This window comes from Moschus berezovskii, chromosome 23, assembly GCF_049115385.1.
Source record: "Moschus berezovskii isolate FMDL1 chromosome 23, NW_MosBer_1.0, whole genome shotgun sequence".
Classification (NCBI taxonomy): Eukaryota; Metazoa; Chordata; class Mammalia; order Artiodactyla; family Moschidae; genus Moschus; species Moschus berezovskii.
In genome coordinates this window covers 61,471,386-61,497,700 of record NC_142482.1, presented here as the reverse complement: position 1 = coordinate 61,497,700, position 26,315 = coordinate 61,471,386, and the positions used below count along the sequence as shown (strand labels likewise).

General features: G+C 55.7%; 2 protein-coding genes across 7 annotated transcripts; one reads left to right on the top strand and one right to left on the bottom strand.

Annotated features, from left to right (window-relative positions):
- The first annotated feature begins 742 nt into the window (after positions 1-742).
- BPHL (biphenyl hydrolase like) lies at positions 743-21,309 on the top strand. Of its 6 annotated transcripts, none has more exons than XM_055407000.2 (7): positions 743-901; positions 6,332-6,435; positions 9,109-9,275; positions 10,589-10,742; positions 15,099-15,230; positions 17,246-17,369; positions 21,002-21,309. In XM_055407000.2, the coding sequence occupies exons 1-7, from the start codon at positions 762-764 to the stop codon at positions 21,087-21,089; spliced, it is 909 nt and encodes a 302-aa protein (XP_055262975.1). In that variant the 5' UTR covers positions 743-761; the 3' UTR covers positions 21,090-21,309. The 6 variants fall into 6 exon arrangements, with proteins under 6 accessions (XP_055262975.1, XP_055262974.1, XP_088687259.1 ...); XM_055406999.2 differs by having other exon boundaries at positions 6,332-6,496; positions 9,113-9,275; XM_088831133.1 differs by lacking the exon at positions 21,002-21,309 and adding an exon at positions 19,400-20,991.
- A 170-nt stretch (positions 21,310-21,479) lies between these two features.
- Positions 21,480-25,823, bottom strand: LOC129543715 (tubulin beta-2A chain). Its single transcript, XM_055406998.2, has 4 exons — positions 25,690-25,823; positions 24,353-24,461; positions 23,911-24,021; positions 21,480-23,240 (listed from the first exon to the last, which is right to left on the bottom strand). Exons 1-4 carry the CDS (start codon positions 25,744-25,746, stop codon positions 22,180-22,182), a joined length of 1,338 nt encoding a protein of 445 aa, XP_055262973.1. The 5' UTR covers positions 25,747-25,823; the 3' UTR covers positions 21,480-22,179.
- Between the last annotated feature and the right edge of the window lie 492 nt (positions 25,824-26,315).

Below are 26,315 nucleotides of genomic sequence, written 5' to 3'. Positions count from 1 at the left end.
TTCAGCTGCAAATACTGTTTATAATCTTTAAAGACTGAACTGGTCATAAGAAGCACACACACTCAACAGTGGTAAAATACACATAAAATTGGCCATCTTAACCGTCTTTTAAGTGTACAGCCCTAGGCACATTCACATTGTTTGCTGCCACGTTCCTGCAAAACTGAGGCTCTGCCCCCATTAGGCACTAACCCTGCCCCCGGCCCAGCCCGACACCCGCCTGCTTCCCACCTGGGCCGCAGGCGCCTCACTCATCTGGACTCACACGCGGCTCCTTTTACGACAGAGCCTGCCCTCCGCACCCAGCGCCCCCGCTGCTCCCGCCACAGCGCCGAGAAGCAAGGGCCCCGGCCCGTCTGCGGGATTCATCGGAGGCTCCGGCTTAGCTCTCCAGGCCCGCCCCGTCCCGCACCGCTCTCCAACCGCCGCTGGCCCTCCCTGATCTCCGCGAGCCCGGAGAGCAGGGGCCCCAGTGGGTGTGGGCCAGTGCAAGAACGCACGAAGCAAACCCCAGTCCCCGCCAGCTGTCAGGCCGGCGGCCCCGAGCCCACCCCTCCGCGAGGGCGAGACGCCGGTCACCGTTAGGCTAGAACTGACACCCAGGGGAGACGGTCTGTGCCGGTGTCCCCGGGAACCGCGAGGACAGGGGCGGCGAGGGACCGCCTAGAAACCCCGGGGCTCCAGCGAAGCGACCAGACCGCCCCGCGCATGCGCGCTCGAGGCGGAAGGGGGCGAGCCCGGGGAGGCCGGCGGCCGGGCGCATGCGCACTCCCGGGCCGTCTCACGCACCCACCATGGCCGCAGCGCTGGGCGCTCGGCCGGCGCGGCGGCTGAGGCTCCTCCTCTCAGCGCTGAAGCCCGGGATCCAAGTCCTCCGGGCCGGACCCGCGGCCGCGTTCGGGTAATGGCGCCGCTCTACTCCAGGGCCCCCTTGCCCTCGTCCGCGCGCTCGGGGCGGCGGGAAGCGGGCAGGGGCCAGCGGCCGGGCCGGGGCCGCGAGTGGTCGCCGCCGGGCCGCCCCGAGCGCGGCAAGTCGTGAGCCGGCGCTGCGCTCGGCCTCGGCGGGGCGGCCGTGCGGACGGAGGCCAGGGAGGAGGCGCGCCTGAACCCCGGCCCTGGCTGCGGGGCCAGCTCTCGGAGCCGCGGGCTGGGCCTCGAGCTGGGACGTGCGGGAGCCCCACGCGGGGGGCCGGCTCCCCGAGGGCTGCAGGCCGTGGGGACGCCCGAGAGTCTGCCTCTCTCTCCCCTTACAGCCGCAGGTACCGTGAGAGCAGACGGCCCCTGGGTTAACCTCTGACCCCGAGTCCCGAAGTGGGCGCCCTGGTCCCGAGTGATAGTGGCCGGTCACGGGCGCGCGCGCGGGGCGGTCGCCGCGCACTGCCGGCGGGTCAGCTCCGCTCTTGAGGTGGAAGGTGTCTGCGCCCAAGCTCGGCGGGTACCTGGCCTTCAGAGCTTCTCTGTACGTGATGGGGAAGCGTCCATTCCGAAGGCGTAAGGAGAGGTCTGACCAACTTTACGCTTTCATATTGTGATTCACTGGGTCTTGAGTTTAGGATTTGATGTTGTAAACATTTTAGATCTTTTAGATTTTCAGAACTGTTTTCATACAGATGGGAAAATAATGTCAGTGTCTGCAGTCTCTTTAGGAGAAGGCAATGGCAACCCACTCCAGTACTCTTGCCTGGAGAATCCCATGGACGGAGGAGCCTGGTAGGCTGCAGTCCATGGGGTCGCTAAGGGTCAGACACGACTGAGCGACTTCACTTTCACTTTTCACTTTCACACATTGGAGAAGGAAATGGCAACCCACTCCAGTGTTCTTGCCTGGAGAATCCCAGTGACGGGGGAGCCTGGTGGGCTTCCGTCTATGGGGTCACACAGAGTCGGACACGACTGAAGTGACGCAGCAGCAGCAGTCTCTTTAAGTCCACTGAAAAATGCCCGTCTATCCAGTTTGCTTTTTACAGAAAGGGATTGAAATGACGTTACTGTGACTACACCAGGATCTGTTACTGCTAGAACATCTGTTAATGGTTGCAGGAAGGCCTCATCCGCTCAGCAGTGCAGATCATTTGTCCTAAAATATCCTTGGGAAACAGGTTTCTCTGGATTTTGAACCGCCACGTTGTAAATGCAATTGAAATTGACCTGACCTGTGATGGGTCAAACAAGCAGTATGCTGATAATCCTGAAACAAGAGTGCCGCCCGTGTAAGTAGATAAGAGCACTCCTGTAAGACCATGGCTTCAGAACAGCGGGTGCCCCAACCCGCGATTGAGTTGTGTCCCAGAGTCTTCTCTGTATGTCCGCCCTCTTCCACCCCAAGCCTTTTCTACCTGAAGCTGTATGTTATGTGCAGTTACAGTACCAATAACTTAAGGAAGCCTAACAGCCCACCTGAAGACAGATGTTTTCCGGTTCAATATGGGGATACTCCGCTTGAGGGGAAGAGACGCACCTGCCCCTGCCTCTGTCCAGCAGTCAGGGTGCGTGCTGGCCTGGTGTCTAACCCTGCAGGGGACTCTCTTTCGCACTGCGGTTACAGAAAAAGCATGTACGCAATCAAGTTATGGAACCTCGCTGAGCCTCGTGCCTTGCAGAATTGTCCTCAGGATTTGAGACAGTGAGTTTTAAAGGCCTGGGCACTCAGTCATGTCCAACTCTTTGCGACCCCATGGACTGTAGCCCACCAGGCTCCTCTATCCTTGGGATTCACCAGTCAAGAATACTGGAGTGAGTTGCCATTTCCTGCTCCAGGGAATCTTCCCAACCCAGGGATCCAATCTGCATCTCTTTCATCTCCTCCATTGGCCGGCAGATTCTTTACCTCTGTGCCACCTGGGAGGCCCCCATACTAAGTAATTAGCAGTTACAATTAATAATACAAATATGAATATCTAGATAATAATACAATGTATGAAAGATGTAAAAATAAGTCGTCAAAATTCATGTTTATGCAAGCTAATACTTTGATGTTGCTAATACTTAATTGTAGCTAACAGTCCCTTTAGAAAAAAATATACAACGCATGGCTGATTCATGTCAATGTATGGCAAAAACTACTACAATATTGTAATTAGCCTCCAATTAAAATAAATTAATTGATTTTAAAAATAAATAGAAAAAATATACAAAAGAAATAGCTGAACATACAAGGTACAGAGAATATGTCGGACTTTCAAAATGAGGACGTATCTGATGAGGTGGCTTCTGTTTTCATTTCTGAGCTGAGTGTGACATTCAGGTTGCTCACTTCGACTTTGCAAATTGCAGGCAGGGTGACTGGGGCCTGTTACCTAAACTCTTAACACTCAGCTTCCTTGGTGGTAAAATCAGGCAAAGTCTAATGTACATCATCAGAGGACATTACCTAGTTTAATAATTAAACTGACCAGTTAGTTCCACTGTAGTTATCTGCCCCAAACGGTTCTCTTCTTGCTGGCCCTGCAGTCATCTCTCCCTCATTGAGGGGGTTTGCTGCTCTATTTTTCCTGCCCCCCAACCCTCGCCGCGCACACACAGACCTGTCCGTCCAGCCTCCCAGAAGGAGGGACAGGACAGACCTGAGACCGGTGGCTTTCCAGACTGTGTTTGAAAAGGAGACGGAATTTTTCTGTCCTCCAAAATGAATTCAGTATAACCTTTCTTATCCTTGGTTGTCTATTGGATTCTCTGGGGGAATTTAAAAAATGCAGATGCCTAGACCCCATCCCAGAGATTTTCATTTAGCACAGCCTGGGCATCTGGAGATTTAAAGGTTTGCCAGAAGATTCAAATTAAGCTAGCGACCCCCTCTTCCCCTGGGTATCGTGGGGGCAGGAAGTGGTCTCATATACAAGGGGGCTGAGTGGGTAGGTGTGTTGGGATGCGGAAGGCATGAACCTGTGTCTGCTGTGTGCACCCCACGGTCTCCTGTCTCTGCAGCTTCTGTCAGAATATCAGTAGTTGGCAGACTGGTCTTCTCTGCCAACCCCTAGGCAACATGGGGTGCCCAGCACAAAGTAGGGGTTCCGGATGTACATGAATGGGTGAATGATACAGCAGTGTTTCAGAAAGCACGTGCCAGGGCTCTACCCCACAGTTACCGGTGGGTCTCCCGGGACTGTCCCGGGCAGCTGGAGCTTTAACTCGGGTGAGTCTAATGAACACCCCTGCTTAAGATCACCTAGGTTAGAGAAGCAATTCATAGGCGGGAGAAAGTGGTGGAGGAGTAAAGCCCAAGAGAAAGGGGTTCATTTTTGTTCTTTTAAGTTTTCTGTTTTTCAGGGGCCTGACCGCCATCCATGAGCCCCTTGATGTGCTGGAGGGAGAATGCTACACTCATTTCAAGTGTACTGATGTGGAAAGTCATTCAATACATATTTTTTAAAAGGAAACTTTTTTTCTTGCATTTAAGTTGATTTGCTTTTGTCCAGTTTTCTGTCCTGTTTCTCCAGCGTGGAGGTGGAGGCAAGGTTCTGGGAGCCTCCGTCGCCCCAGGAGCCGGCTGCTGTGACAAGGGCGGGGCCCGGCGGTGGGTGACAAAGCCCCGGGCGTGCTCCCTGCCCTGACAGCCCAGCCGCACACCCGTCGCCATCTATCCTGACCTTTGCTCCTCTGTGCCCATACTCCTGCTGGCCCGACCTCACCTGCCTTTCCCCACATGTGTCCCTGATTCCTGGGCCCTTGAGCGTCCCAGTTCTTCTAGAAGCACCCTCCCCACCCCATTTTCTCTCCAGCATTTTACCCATCTTGGAAGTTCATCTCAAAAGCCTCTTCTCCAGGTGCCTCTCTCCAGCCCCCCCAGGGCCTCTCATCTCTGAAGCCACCTTCAAAGTCCTCTGCCTTAGCAACCCTCCCCTGACACTGAGCGCCCATCCGCCCTGGTCTAGACAGCCTGGTTTTATCTCCGTGTGCTTAGGCATTGGGGAATCTACATGGATAGGGCAAAGCACAGGGAAATGAGAGGCGTTTGGCAGTGGAGACGTCGGACAGACCACAAAAGGAAAGTCAGTGTGAGCCGGGCCCCAGGCGGCTCCCAGGCCTGAGAGCCCGCAACTCCGGGTCATGAAAGCCCCAGGGCTCGGAGATCACGAGAGACGGCAGGGGCGCGTCATATGTGACACCTTCCCTGTGCAGAACGCCTTTACAAGATGTCCTTCCCGCTGCAAGGGAGGGGCCCTGGAGAACCTTGCAGGCTCGACGAGTAGCAGGAGCAGCCCCTGAGCTGAGCAAGCACCAGGTGTCTGTCTGTCTGTCTGGGGAGCTGCCTTGTTCCTGTGCTGGACAGAAGTCTGACCTCTTCTCTCCCGTCACAACCCTCCCTGAGGGTGTGCAGACTCCGCTCTGCAGATGGCCGGGGGCAAAGGAAACGTCAGTAAACTGTTGTTTCCCGAGATGACTCTAGGAGTAGAGCGTTAATGCGATTTTATCTTGTCCTGGAGCTGTCCAAGGAGCAGGATGTTAATAACAAGTAACAGCAGGGTCTGTGAGACACAGCCCCGGCTCAAGGGTCCTGTTATCACTGGTCCTGTGACATTTCTGTGGATCGTGAGCCTGTAGTTAGGTCAGTCTTACTACCACCCAGGTCTGTATGTTCTCTGACTCGCTGCGCCTGCCAGCATCTGTCCTGGTGTGGCTTCATGGCCCTCCTGCGTGTCACCCGGCCGTCTGGGGATCTGCTGGGAGGCTCTTAGAGCCTGAGGCCGGGCCCTGTGCGCGCTGATCCTGGGTGTCCCGGTGCAGTGGTCCTGGAGCTTCTGGGACAGTCACTGAGGGGGTGTCCTGCGCAGAGCCCCCAGGAGGACACATGGTTAGATGCTGCAGCGTGGGCGGTCTTGGGCCAAGGACAGGGTGGGGTGCCGGACTCTAGGCACCGACCGGCTACTTAGTGCGGACATCTCAGCATCTTACAAACCGGTCTGGCCACATCCGAGCAGACAGGCATTGTTGACCAGGGCGCTTGTGCAGCTGCCTGGAGAACAGAGAGGCCAGGGCCCAGGTCAGCCTGTGGACCCCGAGACTGGCGTCACCCTTGGGATCGCTGCTTGTGCAGCCGAGGGTCCAGGTGGCTCCTCCGGACCTGCCTGGGCCTCGACGGAGGGCTCCAGGCTCTGTGCCGGGACCTCGCCTCCCACCGCGGGGGCCCTGCCTCCAGCTGCGGGGCTGTGGGCCCGTTGTTGTCAGCAGGCCTGTCAGCGCTCCCGAGGGTGGGCCCCGAGCTGGTGCTGCAATGACCCGCCCTTTCCGGGTTTGAGAAACTGAAGCGGATGACCAGGGGCCGGGGAGGGTGCTGGGGCTGGCCGGCGCGCAAGCTCAGCCGCCCTCTGGGGTCGGGGCTTCTGTCTTGCAGCTCCTCCGTGACCTCCGCCAAGGTGGCGGTGAATGGCGTCCACCTGCACTATCTGCGGACCGGAGACGGGGAGCACGCCGTCCTGCTGCTGCCGGGGATGCTGGGTGCGCAGGTTTCCGTGGCGCGCCCGGCACGCGGTCCTCTGTGCTTGGTCCCCAATCCCAGGTGCCCGGGCTTGATGCGCAGCCTTCGTGCTTTGCTGAGATGCTTTGCGTAATACTTGCCGCAGTCAACTTTAGGTGATCCAGAAAGCTACCTCTCTTTAAAGTTTACTCGTTTACTTGTCTCTGGCCGTGCTGGGTCTTCACTGCTGCGGGGCTTTTCTCTAATGCAGTGAGCGGTGGCTGCTCTCTAGTTGTGGTGCTTGGGCTTCTCACTGTGGCGGCTTCTCTTGTTGCAGAGCACGGGCTGGAGTTAACGGTTCACAGGCTTAGCTGCTCCACAGCATGTGGGATCTTTCCGGCTCAGGGATCGAACCCGTGTCTTCTGCATTAGCAGGTGGATTCTTTACCACTGAGCCACCAGGGAAGCCCCGAAGATACTGTCCTACCTTATGCAATTTTCATTCCTTTAAATACCCACTTTTCTCCATGGAAGTGTCCAACACTGTAGTTTCCTGCAGCCTGAAAGTGAAATTCGTTCAGTCGTTTCTGACTTTGTGCGACCCCATGGACTACAGTCCATGGAATTCTCCAGGCCAGAAAACTGGAGTGAGTAGCCTTTCCCTTCTCCAGGGGATCTTCCCAACCCAGGGATCAAACCCAGGTCTCCCGCATTGCAGGTGGATTTTTTACCAGCTGAGCCACCGGGGAAGCCCCTTCCTACAGCCTGGGGATGACAAGGAACGGGTGGGGGAAGGCAGGCAATGAGTGAGTGACCAGCTGGCCCAGTTTGCCTGGAATTGAGGGGTTCCAGGATGTGAGACTTCTGCTGCTAAAAGTTGGACTGATCTCCCTGCTGTGCATGACTTTATGTTCAGTTAAGGTAAGAGCAAAGAACAAAGCTGGGCTTTCACAGCCTTTCCAAAGGTCAGAATTAGTTTGGCATGAACAGAGTGTGGTAAAGCCAGATGGATCACCATCGCCTCCTGCAGGTAAGAAGTTTAGGTGTAGAAAGTTCAGGAGGGGAGTTTCCAGTGATCCCAGAGCATCTCAAATTTGATTTTAAGGTTTCTGTTACTGTTTTATTTTTTATTTAGTTAAGTAATCCCATCATATACTTATTTCCTTATGACTTGCTTCTTTATCCTAAAAGTAAAATGCTAACGTTTTTCAGTTACATGATGGTTCCAGTTGACGTAGCCTCAGCCGACTGTTGCAGCTATTGAGGCATCCAGACAGTGTTTAGGATCTCTTTCCCTCGAGCTAGTGTAATAGAGGAGGATCTTTACTCCCGTGGTTGATCCCAAGCTAAAGCGATGAAGTTTGCCAGCGTAGATGGCCGTTGGTTCAATCCTGCTGTCATCCTGGTATAAAAAGCTTTTGGCAATTTTAATCTTTGCTTGTGTAAAACATTAACCTGATTCAAAAATCAAACAGCAAGTTTCTCCCCTGAACCGCTGTCCCCCCAGCACCCAGTTCCCCTCCCCACGGGCAGCTGGTGCTGATATGTTTCCTTCCCAGGTATCATGTATTGGTAACTACTCTTTAAAGTAATGTTTTAAGGTTTTAGTGTTCTTTGCACCGGTCTTCAGGTGTGTGCCAGAACGCACGTGTCTTGTTTCTGAAAGTGCTGTTGTGCTCCGCTGCTGCCTTTTTCCACCTTCTGCCCCTCCTGCAGGCAGTTCCCTGAAAGTCCCTCCAGCTCAGGGATCATGAGAGCAGCCTCGGATGTCAGAGCAGTAGGCTTGCACTGAAATCCAGTTTGTTCTTGGCTTGGGTTTTCTGGATGGTTTACCTGGCATTGAGAAGGTACATTTTGTCAGGGAGAGTGACGGTCCTTGATGATGTTCAGTGATCTACAGTATCTTGAAAGACATTTTCTAATAATCGCCAGTTTGTGAAGCAAGGTGTGGCCAGAGCTGTGGGTCCTTAGAAACCAAGCAGAGCTTAGGAATGAGATGCTGACTTGCCCCTGGACTGGGCTTCTTGGGAGTCTGGCCTTCTACACTGTGTGGGCCTCACTGGGCAGCTCTGCCTGCCAGTCAGGTCCACCACCGGCTTGCGAACACTGTTCTTCTTGTTCATTTTCACATAACTGTTGTCGTGAAACACACAGATTTACTCCCTCCGTATCCTGCTCGCCATCATGTCGGAGTTTTAGTTTAATTTTGTGGTTTCTAGTTATGACCAGAAAATGAAATCTCCAGGGCTATTCTCATTAGCTTAGTAAAAGACGTCTGGGATGGTAGAATTTGGCTTTGAATAATTTGGATCAAATCTCATTAATGTGTCTACAGATACTATTAAGATCTCTCTCGTTTGTGAGTCATTTAAAAAAAAGAAAAAGGAACCCAGAAGTATGTTGTATCAGTAGGTTTACTTCTACGCAGTTTCATGAGTCTTTTTTTTTTTAAATAGGACAGTTAAACTGAAAAGATATCAAGCATGCTGGAATATTAATGATATAAGACCAAGGGAAGAACTGCGTCCTCCTCCGAGTAGCCGCTATGGGGAGGCGGGGGCAGGTCTGAGCTCCCGTGGGTTCCCTCTCAGCCAGGCTGCTTTGCTGGTTACAAATTTGCTGCTAATTTGACCCTTGTTTCTTTCTGCTGTGGTGTGTTTGAAGCAATGACAGCGTTTCTTGGAGTGTAACCGGATGACCACTTTTATTGATAGGCAGTGGAGAGACGGATTTTGGACCTCAGATTGAGAACCTGAATAAGAAGCTGTTCACGGTGGTTGCCTGGGACCCCCGAGGATACGGACACTCCCGACCCCCCGATCGGGATTTCCCAGTGGACTTCTTTGAGCGAGACGCAAAAGATGCCATTGATTTGATGAAGGTGGGTCTCTTAGGGAGAGCTCAGGGGACGAAGGAGGCTGGGTGTCTTCATTGATTTTGTTTGTTTGTTGTTTCTTCAAGGGTGACTCCTACAGATGTTCAAAGGGTTCAAATTGATACAAAGAGGAAAGTTTTTAGAGATACTGCTACCATGACTTTGAGGTTCTTTTCTGGGCAGTCTTATTATGTATATAAATACACAGTTTGTATTGATGGCATTCTTCTATATCTAATGGTTTTCCAGCTTACTGTTTCATTGAACAGTTTATCACAGATACTTCCATGTTAACAAATACAGATATACTTCAGTTTATAATAGGCACTTAGTATTCATTCATTCCATTGTGTGGACACACTGTGTCTCAATTCCCCTGTCTTCTGATGGTAGATACATTATTTCTAAGCTGCTGGGGTGTGTGTGTGTGTGTCTGTGTGTGTGTGTCTCTGTGTGATTGTCTGTATGTGTGTGTCTGTATATCTGTGTGTGTCTGTGTGTGTGATCATATAGGAAGTGCAGTGAACCCTTGTGTGTGGACATTGCGGCTCTTGTTTACTGCTGTACCTAGTGCTGGTGTGGACTTTGTGGGCCTGCCCTGGTGCGTGTGTGTGAATTCCGTGCACATTTAGGAGATGACTTGCTGCGTGATGGAAGATACAGGATGGAGCCAAAGTATACCCCGCAGGAGTCACACCAGCTTAGAGTCCCGTCGACCGATATATCGGACTAATACTTGTTAGTTTACTTCCCCAGTCATTCAGATTTTACCTGCTCGGGAGTGTCTCAGGTGTGCCCTCTGTCCACTTACCCCGTCAAGCGCACTCCTGGAGCCTGGCCAACTCACCCAGAGGTTCAGTGCCCCCCCCCCCACAGCTGTGTCTCCTCTGTCCCAGGCATCCGTGGCGGGTTCTTCCCAAAGCTGCAGTCAGTGACTTGACCAGATGCAGTGGCTCCAGCCCTCCAGCGGCTCTTAGGAGGCCCTCTCTGATCTGCAGACCCGTCCTCAGCGTCTTCACTCAGGCCTGTGTGGACCAAGTAGAGCTGATTTCCACTGCGTCCTTTTCCAGGAGATACATGCCCTGACGATGCGGTTCCCTCCCGATTCAGAGCAGCACTGGATGCCGTGCGCGTGCTTGGGCGTCTGTGACTGTGTCTTCTCACCACCGCAGACTGAGAGGAGACGTTTCTGTCACAGATCGCAGGCTCCAGGGTTTCTCTCTGATGACCAGCAGACACACCACAGCTGTGTCGATCCCAGGTTCTTTCCACAGCTAGGAGCCCTAACCGTGCTGTGTGTTTTGCTGTGTTTGTCACAGACGCTGAAGTTTAAGAAGGTCTCTTTGCTGGGGTGGAGTGACGGGGGGATAACAGCCCTCATCGCGGCTGCGCGGTACCCCTCATATGTCAGCAAGATGGTGATCTGGGGGGCCAACGCCTATGTGACCGAGCAGGACACGGAGATTTACCAGGGTAGGTCCCTCCGCTTGACCCTGCTGGACGTGTGTTGACAGGTCGTGGAAGGCTGAAGCGTTCTCAGCAAAGTTGTGCACTTCACTAATCTGCATTTTTAAGTTTCTTAGTTCCAGAAGTGACACTCAGGAAAAGGCTGATAAGTCAGTATTTACATTTCCTGCTGTGCTAGTGACCTTCTGGGAAGGAGGTGGGTTGACATGAAGTGTAACTTACAGCTGCATTCAGGTGCCCTGAGTGTGGAAGGGAACACTGTACTCAGGTGGGCAACCTTAGTTTTGATGAAGAACTCTTGTGCTGTTCACACTCTCTAAGGCTGTCCTTCAGGCTTATCTGTGAGGACATTTAGAGACACACAGCAGGGGCTGGCAGCCTGCCGCCCACGGGCCTGGCCACTGCCTGTCTGTGTCCGGCTGAGGCTCCAGTGGAGGCGGCCAATGCTGTGGGTGCCGGGGACCGGCTGGGGTCCCTGCCCAGGCCCCGTGCAGGCGGCCGGCTCGCCCACCAGGCCGCCAGTCAGGGCATCCAGCTGCCAGCTCGGGAGCTGCTCGGCCCCCAGCAGTCGCACCTGCCCCGGTGACCCCAGCGTCGCCCCACGGCTGCCTGTCCTCTCCCGAACCGTTTCCCCAGTTTGTCAGGGTCTAACAAAACAGAGAAAACCCTCCTTGGGGGGCCTCCTCACTGAGCGGGAGTCCCGCACTTAATTCTGCTCCTCCTCCCTCTCCCCTCCTTCTTCCTCCCCGCCCCACCCTTTCAGGGACTGATTGAACTTTGTAGACTGAGTCTCCACTTCCCTCTTTTTGTTCATCTCCATCTCAGCGTTGCTGTGTGTAGGGTTCTGCATAATTTCTCAAGCTTTTTCTTCCAATTATGTAGTTGTTTCACTAGCTTTATAAAGATTCTGATGGCTTTGTGGTTTTTTGATTCAGTTCAGTTCAGTCGCTCAGTCATGTCCAACTCTCTGCGACCCCATGAACCACAGCACACCAGGCCTCTCTGCCCATCACCAGCTCCCGGAGTCCACCCAAATCCATGCCCATTGAGTCGGTGATGCTATCCAACCATCTCATCCTCTCTCGTCCCCGTCTCCTCCCGCCCTCAATCATTCCCAGCATCAGGGTCTTTTCCAGTGAGTCAGCTCTTCGCATCAGCTGGCCAAAGGATTGGAGTTTCAGCTTCAGCATCAGTCCCTCCAGTGAACACCTAGGACTGATCTCCTTTAGGATGGACTGGTTGGATCTCCTTGCAGTCCAAGGGACACTCAAGAATCTTCTCCAGCACCACAGTTCAAAAGCATCAATTCTTCGGAGCTCAGCTTTCTTTGTAGTCCAACTCACATCCATACATGACCACTGGAAAAACCATAGCCTTGACTAGATGGTTTTTTGATTAGCAGCAAATAATTGCTTACCCTTAATCTGAAATTGCTTGCCCTTAATCATGGCATCTGGTCCCATCACTTCTTGGGAAATAGATGGGGAAACAGTGGAAACAGTGTCAGACTTTTATCTTTTTGGTCTCCAAAATCACTGCAGATGCTGATTGCAGCCATGAAATTAAAAGACGCTTACTCCTTGGAAGGAAAGTTATGACCAACCTTGATAGCATATTAAAAAGCAGAGACTACTTTGCCAACCAAGGTCCGTCTAGTCAAGGCTATGGTTTTTCCCGTGGTCATGTATGGATGTGAGAGTTGGACTGTGAAGAAAGCTGATCACCGAAGAATTGATGCTTTTGAACTGTGGTGTTGGAGAAGACTCTTGAGAGTCCCTTATACTGCAAGGAGATCCAACCAGTCCATTCTAAACGAGATCAATCCTGGGTGTTCATTGGAAGGACTGATGCTAAAGCTGAAACTCCAATACTTTGGCCACCTCATGTGACAAGTTGACTCACTGGAAAAGACTCTGATGCTGGGAGCGATTGAGGGTAGGAGAAGGGGACGACAGAGAATGAGATGGCTGGATGGCCTCAGCGACTCGATGGACATGAGTTTGAGTGAACTCCAGGAGTTGGTGATGGACAGGGAGGCCTGGCATGCTGTGGTTCATGGGGTCGCTAAGAGTCGGACACGACTGAGCGACTGAACTGAATTGAACTGAACTGAACTGAATCTGAAAACAAACAAAATAAATGGTGAGCATAAATTGAGAGTGCTTTCCTTCAGAACTGTCCATTTGCTGCCCCTGGGAACCACGGATGGTGCCAGGTGGGGCCCAGTTTCATCCCCGGTTCAGCCGTGTCCACCCTCCCGCAGCGAACAGCCACCCTCCCTCCAGGCAGCCCTGCCTTAGGGCAGCCTCACCAGTCTGCTGTGCTTTCAGGGTTCCTGCCTTTTACGCGCGCACACTCAGTCATACTCGTTTTCATCAATTACTGCAGACTTCAGCGCTGCAGCAGAAATTATGTTATGAAAGAGCTCCTCGTTCACGGCAAGAGGGCCTGCAGTGGGTGTGGTCTGCTCCGCGGCCAAGGGCAGAGCCACGGGTCCTGCGCCGGCTGGCCGCATGCCCGCTCTCCCCTCCCCGTCCCCCGGCCCCGCCCCCGCTGCCCGCTCTCCTCCCCTCTCGGTCCTCCCCTGCCGCCTGCTCTCCCCTCTCCGTCCTCCCCTCCGCCCTCTCTCCCCTCCTCGTCCTCCCCTGCCCCCGCTCTCCCCTCTCCCCGTCCTCCCCTGCCCCCGCTCTCCCCTCTCCGTCCTCCCCTCCGCCCTCTCTCCCCTCCTCGTCCTCCCCTGCCCCCTCTCTCCCCTCTCCGTCCTCCCCTGCCCCCGCTCTCCCCTCTCCCCGTCCTCCCCTGCCCCCGCTCTCCCCTCTCCTCGTCCTCCCCTGCCCCCGCTCTCCCCTCTCCGTCCTCCCCTCCGCCCTCTCTCCCCTCCTCGTCCTCCCCTGCCCCCGCTCTCCCCCTCCCCGTCCTCCCCCGCCCCCGCTCTCCCCTCCCAGTCCTCTGCTCCGCCCGCTCTCCCCTCTCCTCGTCCTCCCCCGCCGTCCGCTCTCCCCTCCCCATCCTCCCCCACCGCCCGCTCTCCCCTCTCCGTCCTCCCCTCCGCCCTCTCTCCCCTCTCCGTCCTCACCTCCGCCCACTCTCCCCTCTCCTCGTCCTCCCGCGCCGTCCGCTCTCCCCTCCCTGTCCTCCCCCACCCCCGCTCTCCCCTCTCCGTCCTCCCCCACCGCCCTCTCTCCCCTCCCCGCCCTCTCCTCCGCCGCCACCCGCTCTCCCCTCGCCCCGTCCTCCCCCGCCGCCCGCTCTCCCCTCTCCGTCCTCCCCTCCGCCCTCTCTCCCCTCCCCGCCCTCTCCTCCACCGGCTCTCCCCTCTCCCCGTCCTCCCCCGCCACCCGCTCTCCCCTCGCCCCGTCCTCCCCCGCCGCCCGCTCTCCCCTCCCCGTCCTCTCCTCCGCCCGCTCTCCCCTCCCCGTCCTCTCCTCCGCCCACTCTCCCCTTTCCGTCCTCCCCCGCCGCCCGCTCTCCCCTCCCCGTCCTCTCCTCCGCCCACTCTCCCCTTTCCGTCCTCCCCCGCCGCCCGTCTCCGCCGGGTCGCCTGCCCCGGGCAGCAGTTCGAGCAGACCCTTCTCTCGGTTGTGTCCACTCACCCCGTGCTGGGCCTCCAGGTGCCCGGCCCTGTCCCGGTGACCACACGGGCCGCACGCCACGTGAGCCCCTGCCGTCCTGTCTTCAGGGAGGGTCATGCAGACGGAGCTCTGTACCTGAGGGGATCGTGAGCACTGTTCACTGTCCTCAGGAGCATCAGAATCTCCACAGACTCACCGTGCTTTAAAGAAAAATGGAAAAACTGGGCTAAGGGATTGAATTTGCTTATCCATTCTGAAGCCATCTTTTCCTTTCTGATCAGAGTCATCTGTGAGACAGCTTGTCGTTAGTACATATTTCTCCAATGGTAGAACTTGGAGCAAATGCTGTTTATGCATTTCTCAGTGTATGTAAATACAGTTCAGAAAAACTCTGTTATAAGTAATCTCATTTTTCACTCTGATGACCCCAGCTAGGGGATACCCGCTTCTGTCTTACACCTTTAATGGAAGCCATTACTTTAGATCTGATTTCGTTCCCTCGGTCAGAATCTGCTGGTGCCCAAGGGTCACCGTGGGGGACAGAACACAGTGGAACCCTGACACAGCGCTCAGCATTCACTGTGGATGCAGAAGCCAGTGGGAGTGACTGTGCTGGGCAGTAACGCAGGGGGCTGGGGAAGCCCTGGCCAACTGGGGTGAAGCCTGGTGAGTCACATGGAGGCAGGGCAGCCGGCGCCACGCTCCAAGTGCGCTACGCTTGGAGTTTTCACAGATGAGCTCTGGTCTGAGACGAAACCCAGCCTTGCCCACATGCCTGTCTGTCTTCCAGGTATTCGGGATGTTTCTAAGTGGAGTGAAAAGACGAGAAAGCCCCTGGAAGCCCTCTATGGGTTCGAGTACTTTGCCAGAACCTGTGAAAAGTGGGTGGATGGCATAGATCAATTTAAGCATCGTCCAGACGGTAAGTCACAGAAGCCACTTAATGCCCCTTTGCTGGTTAGAGAGGCCGAGTGTGCTCCCCTGGTGCTTGAGAATTCCTCAGGATTAACACGCTGGCCCACCATCCTTCCACACTGATGCGTGAGCAGAGGGTGATCGTGTACAAAGGCAAGTTCTTGTGCAGCACACCCTCCTGGCATCAGGGACAGATGTGTGTACAAAGTTCACATTGTTGTTGAGTCTCGTAGCACGCTGGTCTTTTCCCCTTTGTCTCCAGAAGTCTCACAGGCTCTTCTAACTCCAGGATGGTCACTCGAAAACAAACAACGGCCACATAGACTCCCCTTTCCACATCTAGAGGCCTCAACCCACTGCCCCCTCTGTTACCCAACAGGAGAGGTGGGGTCTCTGTCACAACCTTCGGCCCCAGTGGAGTCAGGACAAGGAAAAGGGTATTCAGCCCTTTCCCGTCTTCAGAGCTAAGTTGTGTCACTTCAGCCTTGACAGGTGTGTTCCAGTAACAAGAACTGGCACCCTTGAGAGAAGCTCTGAATTAAAGTCTGTTCTTAGAGCTGTTTTCATTTGAAACCTCATTTTTCTAATTGCCAAAAGAATAGAGTAGGTGGGATCTGACCTTGAAACGCATCAGTTACCGAACAGTTATGATTCAGGGCCCAGTTTTGTCTCCTCAGTAATTTCCAGAATGAGTCATCTGTCAGAACTTTCATAATGAGAAGGACATTTGGAAATGTTACTCTTTTGCTGTTGAGTTCAAAACAAGTATATCCTGTTCAAACGCAGTATCCACCCAAAGAAACAGGGCCCTGAAATATGTTTCAGGAGGCTGGAAAGACAAGCCACAGACAGGAGTGACTGTTTCCCGAAGGACGGGGGTCCAGGGCTTGAGGCTTGTGGGGTCTTCGTTCCCCGACCTGGGATGGAAGTCCCTGGCAGTGGAGGCGCGGAGTCCTAACCTCTGGACTGCCAGGGGAGTCCCTGGAAAAAACTCTTAAAACTGAACAGTAAGAAAGCTGCCTAATTAAAATACAGACCAAACAGCGAGATCCCACTTTCCGCCTCAGGACAACCACACAGAGGGACTCTCGGGCAGCGGAAGCGCCCTGTGTTGTATCGCAGTGCCCTATCTGTGTCACCCTGCATTTGTCCAAACCCAGCGCGTGAGAGCCGCAGACGCGGGGTGGTGATGGCGTGTCTGCTGCGACAGATGCCTGACGGGGGAGGCAGGGAGGTGGGGTGTGTGCCCGTGCCTGCCTTGCAGTTCTGTAAACCTGAAACTCCAAAAAATGAGGCCTACTGCAAAAGAGAAAGGGAGGGAGAAAGTGCCACGGAGAGCCCGGCGCCGCGTGAGTCATCCTACGGCGAGGCTGTCAGCAAACGGCTTCTCTCCCTGCAGGGCCGGCTTGTGCATCCGGGCCCTTGTCCGTTCCTCTGGGTTGCGGCCGCTCAGCGTAGGGTAGGGACGTGTCGCGGGTTTGGCGTCGGACAGGCCCCGGTGTGTGCTCTGGCTTTGCCGCGTGGCTGCCGTCCGAGCGGATTGAGGGAAACAGCAGCTTGGGACCCGGAGCCCAGCCTGTGCCTTGCTGCCCAGGAACGCTGTCGTCCCTCGGGGCAGGGCCTGGGGTCTCCCCGGGGTGGGCAGAGGGCAGGCCGGGTGGAAGGCAGCTTCCATCCTGCTGAAGCTGTGGCTTCGCCGTGAGGAACACGGACTTGGAGGGCCAGCGGGGGCCCCTGTATTTCAAGGGAGAAGCTTTTCATGTGCCCCATGTAATATGAAGACTTGCAGGTTTTTTTGTTCAGCTGCTGTTTTATATGAATTATGAATCTTAATCAGCCAGGACTCCTTGTTCACTAGTAGAGCTTAAAGGAAAAAGGCCAGGAGACACACAGAAAAGGAAACCTGGAGACTGTCGGAGCTGGAAGCACTCAGGCTGTCTGATCCAGGCCAGACGCTGGCGGGGGTGGGGGTCCACCCCATGCCCCAGGAGGGCCTCAGGAGGGCAGTCTCGTGTCTTGCAGGGAGCATCTGTCAGGACCTGCTCCCCCTGGTCCAGTGCCCCACCTTAATCGTGCACGGCGAGAAGGATCCCCTGGTCCCACGTTTCCACGCCGACTTCTTACACAGACATGTGAGAGGGTCACGGTGAGTCCAGCAGCTGGCGCTCTGCCCCAGGGCCTTGGGAGGCAAACGGGAGGCGCTGCAGGAGGAGAAGGCTGAGGGTTGGGCTCTCAGGGTGTACGCTGCCCCATTTGGGAACAGAGGGGCCCAGGTGCCCTGGGTTATGGCAGTGGGATCGGGGGCTCCCGCCCTGATGGCACCAACCCAAACAAGCCGTCCGTCCCTCAGGAGCTCTCCCTGTAAAAGCACCGCCTGCCCAGCAAGTCTGTAGAATCAAAACAAGGAAGCAAATCGCCTGTCACTTGCCATCCACTTAAATACTTCCATTATTAGCACTGTTGTGTGTTCCTCCTTTCCTAGTGTTTTTTAGCATAGATACAGTCGTATTCTGTCTTCAATTTTGATTCCTGCTTTTTTCCTGCTTAAAATTATGTTACACACTTTTCACGTTAAGCCTTAAACATGTATACCTCAGACAAGAACCTGTTTCTCAGAATCACAGGAGAGCAGGGTCTGCCCGCCAGCCCCGGGCACGCTGGAGAGCCTAACAAGACATGTCAGCGGGGTCTGGCCTTCAGTCTCATTCACTTCTGTATGGAACAGAAGTTTATCGTTTAAATACTTGGGCCGACATGAGAGCCAGCTTCTGCTGGCACTTCCTTCAAGATGAAAATTCCACGTTGAGTAAACCTGATGTTTCCCTGATGACACAGTGGTGCACATTGTGAAGGAGAAAGTGAGGTCTGGCCAGGAGGTCGTGGCTCAGAGTAAACACCCAGGGAGCCTTGACCCCTTGAGAGCCTGTGTATGCACTCCAGAGATGTGTCATTACCCGGGATATCTTTGGAATTGTATAGAATTCTTTTGAAGTTGGCCTCATTCTAAGTGACCTAAGAACATCCTCCTCCTCCCCAACGGGAGCCACTGCCAGAGCCCACGCAGGCCAGCACACCTGGGCCCCCTGAGCTGGGAGTCGACTCAGACACGGTCCCTCCGCTTCCTGATTTTGCTCTTTATTCCACCAGAGAGTTTAACAAACGGATTTCTTGGACAGTTTATAAATGTGGGAAACATGCTTCTTATTCTACAATAAAATATCATTAGTATAAGCTTGTATAATTTGTTTCCAAACAGCATTTCATATTTCAGAAGGCATCTTATTTTACTACAATATGTAATTATACTTTACAGCAAAATCATGGAAAAAAATATTGTCCCCATTTTACAGATGGGGTAAAATGAAGGCTGAGACAGGTCATCTTCCAAGGTTGCATAGCTAATAAATGACAAGTCCTGGATCTTTTTTTTTCCTCGTAATATAGTGCTTCCCTCCCCCAACACAGCTGCCTCTCACAAACATACTCTTATTTTAATATGATAGTGAGAGGCCTGAATCACGTACTTTCTGACCTGGTTAAGTGTCTTCTGTCTTCAGAAATGACAAGTTTTTGCACACTGACACTCATGAATAAACAACGTGTGTTCTCTTAGAGAGCCAGGTTCAATAAAAGTCTGCAAGAAAGTTTAATTTAGGAATTCTGTTCCAGACCCATCTCCTAGCAACTGAATACATCAATATGGGAGAAAAATATTCCCTTACCATTCAGATGTTACATTCATTTATGGAAGGTCATTTTCTCAGAGCAGGAGTCTTTGGAACAATTGAGTCAAGAGGAAAGTGTTGCTGCGATGATTGTCTGAAAGTGGCCGGCATGTTACACTTGCGCTCTTCCTCTGCCGGGAGAGCCCTGTAGGTTGGGCAAGAAGCTAAAACACGGTGGTTAATTTTGGACCCACAGAAGGAAGGTTGATTCCTTGAGCACCAAGGACTTCTTCTGACTGTTCATAGGCCGTCTGACCCCTAGGGAGCCACTTAAGTGCAGGGTGCTTCCCATGAACTTGGGGCTTCCTTTCCTTGCCAGAAACAATTAAAGACACAGTTTGTCCCCTCAAAGATTTTACCTGCAAATAGATATCAGGTACGAAACAAATGCCTTTTTCTCCTAGAACCGTGCTCAGAAACAGTCATGTGTATTTCTGTATCCGTTTCCCAGGTGGGCTCAGTGGTGTCTCCCATCCCTCCCTGCTACCTGCTTGTGGAATGAAGGGGAACGTATGTGCAACCGTGAGATGAACAGGGACTCAGCACAGAGTAGCCGCCTTTGTGGACGGGACGCTGGTGTGGGCGTAGGTGGTCAGGGCCCGAGACAGCCGCGGAGAGCGCGGCAGTCCGTCAGCGGTGCCCTCGGGCCTGCTGGTGGTCTCTGCTGAGACCAAGCTCGCTACCGGAGGAGCACAGACCGCACCGCGGCTGAGCAGACAGGATTCGTAGCTGGTGTCGCTGCTTCCTGCTTGGGGATCTCCGCACAGGACGGAAGAGGGCTGGCCCCCTCAAAGCGGGGCTCTGCATCAAGGTCTAGCTTGGTCCACACTGGGAGGCCCAGAGCGGCCCAGTGCCCCCTTGCCTGCATCCTCGGCAGCTGGCTCTTTCTGTCCCTTGAGAACAGAGGCCGTGAGCATCCTGCGAGCTCCATCCCTCTAGAGGGCCGCTCGACCTTCTCTTCTGAGCAGCACTGACCTTGACTTGGGAAGTCCTAGGCTACTGCTGATGGCATTACTAACCTTCCCCAGGGGCTCAGAAAGACACCAACCACAGCTCCTCCTCGGTCAAGCCGGTGATCTTGACAGCCTGGGTACCCCCTCACCCCCTGCCCCACATGGTCAGTTGCCAGAGACCCGGCATCGCCCAGGGACTGCTCTGTTCCAAGCTTCCCCCCTGCCGTCAACCGAGTCCTCCCTAACGTTCACCGAGGTCCCGGAGCTCCCAGCCCCCTGCTGTGGAAAGCAGAGAAGCAGGCGATGTAACTGACATTCTGCCCGAATACAGTCCTTTAACATCCAGGGACAGTGGACAGAGCAAGTCAGACCTGCACGTATATCCTGGAACCTTTGTTTAAAACTCACTGTGGCTGCACCGTTATAAGCAGTAATGCAGTTTAGAACTCACAGAAGCCTGCCTTTATTAAAGAAGTTGCAGACTATCCACATCTGACGAGTCCTGAGCCCTGTTGAAAGGAAGCGCCTCCCAAGGGGGGCGGGGTGTCCTGAGGGCTGCAGATCCTGGCGGGCCTGTGCAGGCTCTGGCCGCACCTGGGGCACTGCCCTGCGTGGGGCCGGTCCTCCAGCACTCAGGGCCACCTGGGGGCTTCAGCAGCAGGCCTGCTCGGGGGTGCCTTCTGACGGGTTTCCCCACTATGCAGATACTCCAGGAAGCTCCAGTCCGGTGGATTCTGGACACTTTGTAGTTTTTTTACCACCTTTCCAACCCTCTCTTAAAACCAGTCTTATTAAAATGCTTTTTCCCTTAGGTAACCACCAGATTGCACATCCTCTCACGTCAGGCTTCCAGTCAAACCACTCCTTACCTGATTCAGCTCCAGGCGCAGCGTTGCACTCCTTGACTGTTAAATCAGGCTGTCTGTCACTCCCAAGTCTCTATTCTGGGACCACCCCTTAAGATGGACCTCACACTTTCTCCTGATAGAGGTCGCAGGGAAAAGAAAACAGGGCAGTTGCTCAGTGAGGTTTTCGTGAAATGTCAGGGAGGGTGGCGGGTTTTCTAATGACGCACCACTAATCATCAGCGTTTCCCTTAGGTTACATCTGATGCCGGAAGGCAAGCACAACCTGCACTTGCGCTTCGCAGACGAATTCAACCGGTTAGTGGAAGACTTCCTCCAGTGACCGTGTCACGGGACGCGCGGTCTGGTGCGGTCTGGGCCCGCGGGTCAGTCTTCCGCTCACCTGCCTGCCAGGCTCCCTGTGCTTCCCCCCAGCCTGCTCCTAATCCAGTACCACTGAGGTCATAGCACCCTCGTTCACAGCTGCAGAGCTTGAATCTGGCCTTTTCATACTGGGATTTTCTTCCATTGCCTTAAATAAATTCCTGTCGTGATTTACTTTACTTCCAGGTAAGGTTAAGCATCATATAGTGTTCATGCCTGCTGCTCTAAGATGAGCTGAGTGTACACGGCGCCCTCTGTGGGAGGGGTGCAGGTGCGCACTGACCTCTGCAGTCCTCACCTTGTCCACAGAGAGGAGGGGAAGCCGAAAACGGCCCCGTCCAGGGCCCCGGATTCCACGTGTTCACGGGTGGCTGGGATCAGAGCGAACCGGGGAAGGAGGTCAGCTTGGTGCCGTCCTCTCTCTACCTACACACTCCTGGGTGCTAGTCCCTGAATACTTTGGGCCAGTGGAGATAAATTTGCTTGCTTGCCTCTCTTTCCCTGGTGTCTCAGATGGTAAAGAATTCACCTACAATGCAGGAGAGACCCAAGTTAATCTCTGGTTTGGGAAGATCCCCGGGAGAAGGGAATGGCAACCTACTCCAGTATTCTTGCCTGGGAAATCCCAAGAATAGAGAAGCCTGGTGGGCTACAGTCCGTGGAGTCGCAGAGTCACACATGACTGAGTGACTTAACACTTTCAACACTTGCCTCTCTACTAAAAGAGCAGAAAGGCTATTAAAAATATGAAAATTAAAAATCCTACTAAAAGTTACTAAACCCAGAAACATACTTGAAAAGGAAGCATTCAGTGAAAAGAATAAAAAATATTTGCAATAAAGAGAGACCACAGGTTTTGGACACATGCTTTTTTATTAGTATAGATATCTTAGACAATACTGCAATTTCCAGAGGAGTTCCACATTATTACATCAACAGTGAATTTCTGACAGCGGCAAAACTGAGCACCATAGTGTACGGACAGAAAGACCATGCTGGACTGAGGGCCACAGAAGTCCGTGAGGACACACGACTCGCGGGACAGGCTCTCAGGCCTCGTCCTCGCCCTCCTCCTCCTCGAACTCGCCCTGCTCGTCGGCCGTGGCGTCCTGGTACTGCTGGTACTCGGACACCAGGTCGTTCATGTTGCTCTCGGCCTCCGTGAACTCCATCTCGTCCATGCCCTCGCCCGTGTACCAGTGCAGGAAGGCCTTGCGCCGGAACATGGCCGTGAACTGCTCCGAGATGCGCTTGAACAGCTCCTGGATGGCCGTGCTGTTGCCGATGAAGGTGGCCGACATCTTCAGGCCGCGGGGCGGGATGTCGCACACGGCCGTCTTCACGTTGTTGGGGATCCACTCCACGAAGTAGCTGCTGTTCTTGTTCTGCACGTTGAGCATCTGCTCGTCCACCTCCTTCATGGACATGCGGCCCCGGAAGATGGCGGCCACGGTCAGGTAGCGGCCGTGCCGCGGGTCGCAGGCGGCCATCATGTTCTTGGAGTCGAACATCTGCTGGGTCAGCTCAGGCACCGTCAGCGCCCGGTACTGCTGGCTGCCCCGACTGGTCAGCGGCGCGAAGCCGGGCATGAAGAAGTGCAGGCGCGGGAAGGGCACCATGTTCACGGCCAGCTTGCGCAGGTCGGCGTTGAGCTGGCCCGGGAAGCGCAGGCAGGTGGTGACCCCGCTCATGGTGGCCGACACCAGGTGGTTGAGGTCCCCGTAGGTGGGGGTGGTCAGTTTCAGGGTGCGGAAGCAGATGTCATAGAGCGCCTCGTTGTCGATCGAGTATGTCTCGTCCGTGTTCTCCACCAGCTGGTGCACGGACAGGGTGGCGTTGTAGGGCTCCACCACCGTGTCGGACACCTTGGGCGAGGGCATCACGCTGAAGGTGTTCATGATGCGGTCGGGGTACTCCTCACGGATCTTGCTGATGAGAAGGGTCCCCATCCCAGACCCCGTGCCGCCCCCCAGTGAGTGGGTCAGCTGGAAGCCCTGCAGACAGTCACAGCTCTCGGACTCCTTCCTGACCACGTCCAGGACCGAGTCCACCAGCTCGGCGCCCTCGGTGTAGTGGCCCTTGGCCCAGTTGTTCCCAGCACCGCTCTGGCCTGCCAGAGGGAAAGGACAGTATCAGACACTAACACTTGATTAAGGAATTCCAAATTCTGTCTTCCTGACTCTGGACTAGTTTTAGAGATGAAAGATCCTTCTTTTTCACTACAGAATAGTTTTCTATATATCAGTGATCCTCAGAAACACTGAAGATCTAAAATAATAAAAGATTTAGCTTATATGACGTTATTAATTAAGAAGATAGTTTAACAAAACCCAACTGGTTTAAAACTAAGAACCTTCTGTAAATTCTTATTGATAAATCGACTGCTGTGAGCTGGCAGGGCGGAGGCACCCGTGGTCAGAGGGCCAGCTCAACTTCTGCTCACAACCTGCGCCTTTGGCCTCGGCTTCTTGAAGGGGTTGCCTGTTGTCTCGGGTCCTCTGAAATGACTGGTGACCTGTGAGCTGCTGCTGGAAGCTTTCCTCTGCTCTTGGTTCTGCTCTGCAGGGGGGAGGGCTGCGGCAGCCTCTGCAGGCTGACCCTGGCCTTTGAACTGTGTGGACAGGGTCCAGAGGGCTGACAGCCCAGGGACCAGGGACAGTGAGGCCAGGACTCAGGGCCTCTGTGGACACACAGCCTCCCCCAGGCACTCAGCAGTGACACCCACGGGGTCAGGAGGACGGGGTCCACCAAGCCAGGGCCCACGCATCACCCCTACGTACCAAACACGAAGTTGTCGGGCCTGAAGATCTGGCCGAAGGGTCCAGACCTGACAGAGTCCATGGTGCCCGGCTCCAGGTCCACCAGGATGGCCCGAGGCACATACTTGTTACCTGCGGGGACAGAGCAGGACTCAGACCTGGCATTGGCAGGGCAATCAGACAACGCCCTGCTCTCTGCGCCTCTCCGGGCAGAACTCATCCCAGAAATTTCCAGCAAGAGGCAAAGAGGAGATTAGAGGAGGTTTCTGCTCTGCAAAGGGAGGTGAGGGCCTGCCCCGTCATGACCCGCATGCAGGAGACTTCAGGGGCTCTGAGGGTATTTCTGAGCAGCTGACATTGAAATGCATGCAGGAAGCCTTTCTTTGTCCTGTGTGTGCTCCTGCTACACTGGGGCTGCCAGAGAACGGAACCCACGAGAGGGGCCCGAGCACGCGGCCCTCACCAGCAGCCTCATTGTAGTACACGTTGATTCTCTCCAGCTGCAAGTCACTGTCTCCATGGTAACTGCCCGTGGGGTCGATGCCGTGCTCATCGCTGATGACTTCCCAAAACTGAAGATAGAGAGAGAAGCGCGTGATGGTCTGGCATGCTAGGTGTCAGCACGATGGCCCTTCCCTTCCTCTCCTGTCCTTGTAACAGTGGCACTGTGGTCAGACAGGCCCGCAGCTGCCGCCCGGCAGCTTCTGCGGAGGGGCTCGGGGATGCGCAGAGCATCAGCTATGTCAGGGAGACAGACTGGGAAGCGGGGAGGGGCCCTGGAGGAGGAGCGGGGCACGGCTGCGGATGCTCGGGAGGCTGGGCCCCCAGGCAGGGCTGGGCGTCAGCATCCCAGCGGACAGACGGGTCCTGGCAGGACCCAGGACAGGTGGACCCCGCCCTGCGGCTGCCTGCAGGGATCGCCATGTCCTGGCGCAAACCGGACCCGGCCCTCCGAGCAGCACCGCGTTAGACGCGGGCATCCACCGGGATCCTGGATCACCGACTGCAGAGGCGGAATGGGGGCGGGGGGTGAGGGGCGGGGAGCAGCGTGCCTCTGCCGCAGGAAAGGCGGGGGGCGGCGGGGCAATATGGCGGTTGTGAAAGAGACCACGTCCTTGTGCGGGCGCCCGCCCACACCCGGGCACCAGGCCCGCGGGGCCTCGCCCACTGCGGCGGCTCGGCCCGGGCGGCCACCTGCCGCCGCGCCCACGGCAGTCAGACTCCGGCGTCACCCGCCACCGCGTCTGGATGGTGCACCCCGTCTGTCGGACCCACGAGAACGCTCCAGAGCGTCTGACACCCAATGACACTGCAGTTTTTTCATTCGCACTGCAGACAATATGCGCAAAATAAATTCCGCAGGAGGCCACGGGATTGTCACGACCAAAGCCCCCACCCAAATCTCAGAGGCTGATCTACCGGGGAGGTACCAACCGCGTCCCTCACAAGGGGCCGAGATTAAAGACCCACAGCTGCGTAGCCCCGAGCATCAGAGCTGCCTGTGCGGCGCCCGGCCCCGCCCCGCGCCCGCGCTCCTCCCGGGGGTCGGCTCCCTCCCCGGTCCCGCGGCGGCCCCGGCGCGCACCCTGGGGCCCCGCCGCCGCTTCTCTGTCCCTCCGGGGTTCCCACCCGCGGCCCCGGCCCCGGCCCCCCGGGACCCCCGACTTCGGGCCCCGCCGCGCCCTCCGCGGGGGTCAGCTCCCTCCCCGGTCCCTCTCCGTCCCTGCGGGGCCCCGCCGCCCCCTCCGCGGCGTGCCTGCGGGGCCCCGCCGCGCCCCCGGCCCCGCGCGCCGCGCGCACCTTGGCGCCGATCTGGTTGCCGCACTGGCCCGCCTGGATGTGCACGATCTCGCGCATGGTGCCGGCTGCGGAGCGGGTGGAGGCGCGGGCCTGGACGGAGCGCGGACCAGCGGACTCGGCGCAGACGCCGCCGCCGCCCGCGCCGCGCCTTTTAAGGCGGGGGCCCCGCCCGGGTGACGTCACGGCGGGGGCGGCGCGGGGACTGCGGCGCCGCGAGGGGGAGCCGGGGCGCGGCGCGAGGTGCGGCGGCCGGGCGCGGGGTCCGTCTCCGCGCCGGCGGCCCCGGCCCTTTCTTCCCGGGGTGGGGATCACCGCGGCTGTGAACGCAGGAGGGGGCGCGGGGCGGCGGGAGTGGGGGTCCCCGGTCGGGCCGAGGATGGCCGTCTCCGCGGGGGGCTGCTGGGGGGGCCCTCTCGCCTCTGCTCACGTTAGGAAGGTGCTCAGTCGGGGAGGAACTAGGAAAAGTCACTGCGCGCTGGCTGTCCTGTCAAGGCCGCTTAATGTGGAAAATTCCGTGTGTGTGTCCCCATGGCCTCCTTACAGAGCTCGAGAGCCGAGAATTCTGTGTGTCTGTATATCTGTGTGTGTCTGTGTGTCTTGGATGTCCCCATGGCCTCTTTATGCAG